The following is a 6,000-nucleotide window of genomic DNA, read 5'->3' on the forward strand; positions in this document are numbered from 1 at the left end:
TAGCTGAACAATGACATGTCATCCATATACACATGTTGCAGTCTTCAAAACCGGTGCTTCATGTACAACCTCGTAAACAGAAGGAAGGCTTTGTTCAATTGTTCAGTTCTATTCCTTCAGCGCCACAGAGATGATAAAAGAATGCCTTCAATTATGAGAGAAATACCTTCCCAAAACATCAAAGTGTACAGTGGTAGAACATTCCTCTATGTAATGGCTTTCGAGATTTTCAGGAAGGGGCGCATTATATTAGGTAGTGATAGAAGCATCATTATATAGCCCCAACTCAGTGTTTCCCATACAACAATTGTATAAATAAAATTACAACATCTTAGGTACATCTTTGTAAGTATTAAGAGGGTTAAATCTCACGTCAACAGTTGATGGATAGGGCATACGCAGAAATGTTCAGTATATTAATGAAGACTGCAGAGAACCTATCGTCAATGCTTTTTGGCAGAGCTCTTCACACAGCAAAAAAAGGGGTTCTACTAATCTAACATATGGAATTGTTTTAAGATCATTATACCAAGGATCGTTTAGCTATTTGATTTTGAATTTTAGGATCCCTTTAGGCATAAATATTTGATGAAACATTGCATTTGGCCTTAATGCTATTAGCAATGAATAACAGATTCATGCATGGAAAAACAGTCAAAGAAATCAAAAGGAAGTTTGATGGGTGTCGGTCCTATATCTGAGAGATAAGAAAGAACAGGAAGTGATTTTTTATTTATCCATATTTAACCAATTTGTTTTGGCACTAAACTACTTCCATATATACACACTTGCATTCATTTTTTTTTATTAGAGCAAAACAACCGACATGTATGCATTTGTGAGAGTCTCACCTTTCGTTAGAGGAGTCATTAGAGTGTAGCCCAAACTGTTCGGACGCTACAGACGTTTGTGAGAAGAACGATTTTCGGGATGTCTCACGGTCTGACAAACACCGCTGTAGTTCGGCCACCTTCCACCGCAGATGTGGAAGGCTGCCATTGGCGGATGTGGTGGATTGAGACGCAGCCCATGCAAAAAAAATAGAACTCTCTAGCTTAAACAGACAGATTTTGATGGGGATGTTTTCCCCAACGCTAATTAGATTTCCGTGGGGGGGGGGGGGGCGGACATCGACTCTAGGGGGTTAACCCAATTTTTCAACTGAATCCATATCCACATTTTTAGGCGGCGGTAGGGAGACTCACCTATACAATTTTAGGGAAACACTGAAGTGACCTACATAAAGGACATGTTCTCTCATTGGCTGACAGTCTGGACTATTAATGCGTGTGGGCCTGCCTGCCATGGGCAAGACAACATTCTCATTATACCATCTGCAATGGAGTACGGCGCTGCAATCTGTGCATGTGATAGGAAGAGAGGCATGACTGCTGCAGCCTCCCTCTCCCCCTCTGCTACTCACCCCCCACAAAAAAACATTATACCACAGCTCAGCTACACACCACAAGTCACCTCAAAGTGTCATTGGCCTAATGAAAAAACACCAGGATGTGAAGTAAAAGATTCAGGATTCCACTAAAAGCTTTCCTCTGGATAGGTTTGGTCCTTAGGAAGTGCAGGCAAGTGTGGCATTGATGGATGCAATCAACGACCAGCTGGTGTGATTGAAATAACACAAATGAATAAAGGCGACAACTGAACTTCAAGGCAAATCAAAACCGGTTCATGGAACAGGTTGATAAAAGGGTTGTGTTACAGACTCTTAGTACCAGGTCAATATTATAACAAGGCATATAACTACCTGACATGAATGAGATGGCGTTTGTCTCATGAGGGTTTTAATGTGCCATTCAACGACAGGTTTTGGAATAACTATAGTTCACTCAAAAAGTACCTTTTAGTATTTTGTTCATTAGTCCATTGTTAATACAATACCATTTTTATTTGCATTTCCACAGTCAAGTTTTCAAGACCGAGCACTTTCAGTACATAGGGGGAAAAATGTGGATGCGTTTGAGGGAACTATCCCTTTAAAAAAACCTGGTGACCCATAGTCACAAGTGGACACGGTGAATCACTGCCTAAAAACATCCAAAATGATTTGTTACATTGGATAAATTCAAATGACTATATTACTGAGGAGGAAAAAAACATGACAGCGACGTCTCCTTTTCCAAATAGCGCTATGATGTTGAATATAGAGATGCGCTATCCTCATTTTCTCTGTGCTAACAGAAATGTGATATTGCTGTGCTGTCACTTAGACCTTAGCTTTGGGCAGCACATTAAATATGTCTGTACAACATCCATCTGAATCATTGATTCCCATTATATGCTATTGGATGGGGACAAATTCCATCTGCTGACACAGCAACTGAATAGCAATTAAGGTCATTTTGTTTGTTTCAACCTCAACATCTTGTAGAGAGCGCTTTTCTAAATGACAGGAATGCTTATGGTTGAGCTGGTACCAGCACAGAGGTCCAACTACTCTTTGAAAACAGTTTTGCTTTATATCATAACTGTTGGTTTTCCATATACTGGAACATCCACTTTGATGTTTCATAGTTTGTCTATTTTCTACATATGAACACAGTCCATCATGAGCAATAATTGTCCACCTAATATAAAAGAGCATGTTCTCAAAACAGTTCTACTGTCTGTCCTCGAAGGTGCACCAAAAGGCTGGGTGGAGTAGAACTTGTGTTTTCTGGAGTATTCCACGTCAACTCTGGGATGACATAACCACACACTCCAGACCAGTGATAAGCCCTGCTACCAATATCAAATAGTCCCAACTGTGGGACAATGCATTGATGAATAGAAAGAGGGAGAAAGCCCAAAGCATCCCAAATGGCACTCTAGTCCCTACATAGTGCACTACTTTTGACCAGATTCCTATGGGTCCTGGTCAAACGTAGTGCACTATATGGGGAATAAGGTTCCATTGGGGACACAAACTATGTCAGAATGGACCAACTCAGCATTTCTCACACTGAGGCTCCTCAGGCATGCATCTCTTTACAAAGAGGAATTCACTAAGAACAGCTTCCCTTCCCTTTTCAGGCTGTTTCTTTTCAACACTGATGCATTCACTTTGTTCATTCTACTGTTTTCAACCAAGACCCCTAAGGTACAGAGCTGGCTTGGGCATGTGGAAACCAATGTGTCATGAAGCTAGATTTCTATCTGTCAGGTGGTCCAAAACATCATGACGATATCATATGTGTGTGTATGTTTGTGTGTGTTACTTACTGGTAGAATTGCCTTGCATCTGAATTATGCATTTTGACTCCTTGCTTGTCTCTCTCGAGTTAAAGGGACGAACTCGGACAGCGACTTTCACAGATGCCCCAGACATGGCAGCAGTTTAGGACTTTCACCCAGTACCCAGTAGTATGATTCCAAAAATTACTCTCCTGAAGAAAAAAAAACTTTTACTTTACTTTTGAATTACATACAAATTCAAAGTAATAAAAGGGATGATTTGTTAGATTCGATACTAGGGGTAAAATATGTGATAAGGCCACAATGTTGACAAGCTGTTAAATAGCATCACATGTAAATATAATACAAAGCAACTGGAGAAACGGCAACAGAATGTCTCAAGTGGATGTCACTCGTCATTAAAATCTGAAATGTTATGCATTTCTCTCAGCTTACAAGTATAGGGCACTAAAGGGTCAAATAACAAAACCTAATTTCCATTATCTCAGTTTGTAGGCCAAATGCTCAAACTAGTTTAGAGGAGCCTACAATATGGCCGACTCATCGCATTGAGGCTACATTATACCGATATGCTACATAAATAAAATGTCTGAATAAAGACAGTAAGCTGCCTAATAGCCAGGCTGCCTATTAGGCTTAGCTATTAGTCTACATACTGACAATTTCATTAGGATTGTTAGTTTGTACAATCTCTAGAAAAGGGCCTAGCATCGACTAGCAGAAATCTGATGTTTTCACCATGTCCTTGCAGTCAGCCATTTACTAGCCGAGGCATACGCCCATGCAATTCTATCTACCATATTTGGTATATGCAAACGCACAGAGACCTGGCTACACATTGAAAAATGTTCAGAAAAAATATTTTCGAAATTTGAAAAGGGCTAGTGGAAAACATTAGAAATTGTTGCAAAGCATTTGGCAACATAGACCAAATGTTTGTAAGATTAAGTGAAACAATGTAGGCCCATTACTAAAACCAGCTGATATCGTACTGTCGAAATCAAACCTAGGGATCTTTCTAGGTTCCTGCCTTTCTAAGGAGTTTTTCCTAGGCACGGGGCTTCTACATCTGCATTGCTTTCTATTTGGGGTTTTAGGATGGGTTTCTGTAAATGCACTTTGTGACATCTGCGGATAAAAATGGCGTTATAAAGACATTTGATTTGAATGGCCTTATATCGCCGTTCGCGAAAATTACTTAACGCGCAGGATATTCGATTTGGTATCATTTGTAACAATACCATCGTGCCTAGGTAGTCTATTTGATATCAAATCAGAACAAAGTCTTAAACGTTTGTGATCAGAATATAGATTACTACATTAATCTTAAGGAAAAGCAACAACAACAAAAAGTCGCTCGCTCTACAGTAAAAACGGTATGAAATTAAACAGGTAATGTTTAGGCAACTTACTTTTGAAGATCGAAACGAAGACCATAGAAAAGTAGCGAAAACAAATAAGCGTTCAAATTAAATATAATATTGTTCATCAGAGTATGCTCGCAAAAAATTGGTCAAGCCCACTTTTATGAAAAACACCCATTATAGCAGTGTTTAAGTCTCCACCAGACAGGCTTCCACTGCATTCGTTGCTTCCTTGATGAGGTTATTTTCCAGTTCAGATGAAAAGCGGTCGTATATCTGCACACAAGCAAAAAAAAGAACAGATAGAGTACCTTGATTTACTGAAAAGATTACGTCAACTCCCTTTCGACTAGACTGATTGTCAGTTTGATAAGCCAATGAAATCAGACTAATGCATGAGCAATGCGTTGGGGAGCCAATAGAACTCCAAGAAATACGATGGGGCCGTTGCATTTGGTCGTGACGCCATACTGCAGGGTTTCTTACCGCTCCCCGTACCGCTGTCACCGCACTACGAAGGTCTAGACAGGAACCAAAGTGTATAGGCGCCCCCTAACAGGAACAAGTGTAATTACACGGTATTACACAGTAATTCATAGAAATCTTCACAGACATAGATAGACCTTGTCCTACAGACTCAAGCATCTCATGATTTTTCTAATGATTTCACTATAAATCAATTGCATGCGTCTCTGCCCTATCCGATTCTAACAGTCCACAGACACAGGAACTCCAACCACAGATATGAATGATTATTGCCCCTGATCAAGAGTGTGATCCTTGAAAAAAATGTCAAAGGTCATGTCACTGAAACAACATTAACAGCCGTAGTAGTATAGTAGTGAGACAGGCAAACCATTTTGTTGCAGCTTTTCAGCCTGGAAAGTAAGGCTCCCAACACCTTCAATGCCTGAACGACTGACTATTATAACTTCAACAAATAAATGTTTATTGTACAATTGCATAGTATTTATGTATTTTTGAATAATTGCTGGACAACTCCTGTACCCTGTAATGCTAGTTAATTACCGGTAGTAATAATCAAGGTGTTTACATACCCTGCCTTCCTACTTATATTTGACAACCAGGCGCGTGGGAAGTGTGCGTGAACATTAGTTTGGAATCAAGCCATTGATAAACAATGGTAACTTTCATTCAAAGGAATTAAGCAGTATTTAAGGATGACTGTGCTCAAACATCTTTGAAAGTAGAGGAAGAGTTTAATACCTTTGCACCTATTTGCATTGACATGCTTCTTTTTTAATTTGTTCCAATTGGAAAACAATTACATTACAGTTACGCATATGAATTCAATAGATCTATATTATCCAAATGTAATATTATGAAGGTCCATTTCTATAGATTAATCAATAAACAACCCATTTTGCTTAATATAATTAAATAACCGATCCCAGTTGAAAAAGTAATTTCAACACTAGCTGTAAAC

At 39.2% G+C, this 6,000-nt stretch overlaps 1 protein-coding gene across 11 annotated transcripts in view; it reads right to left on the minus strand.

Annotated features, from left to right (window-relative positions):
- kif1b (kinesin family member 1B) overlaps positions 1-4,909 on the minus strand; it is a 100,972-nt gene extending 96,063 nt beyond the window's left edge. For all 11 annotated transcript variants that reach the window (XM_014145804.2, XM_014145801.2, XM_045696144.1 and 8 more), the window contains exons 1-2: positions 4,602-4,909; positions 3,217-3,380 (exon numbers count right to left, since the gene is read on the minus strand). In XM_014145804.2, coding sequence (XP_014001279.1) covers positions 3,217-3,322 — 106 coding nt within the window. In that variant the 5' untranslated portion in view covers positions 3,323-3,380; positions 4,602-4,909. The remainder of the gene's footprint in view (positions 1-3,216; positions 3,381-4,601) is intronic.
- Positions 4,910-6,000: the final 1,091 nt, after the last annotated feature.

The sequence above is a fragment of the Salmo salar genome, chromosome ssa15, assembly GCF_905237065.1.
Source record: "Salmo salar chromosome ssa15, Ssal_v3.1, whole genome shotgun sequence".
In the NCBI taxonomy this organism is placed as follows: domain Eukaryota; kingdom Metazoa; phylum Chordata; class Actinopteri; order Salmoniformes; family Salmonidae; genus Salmo; species Salmo salar.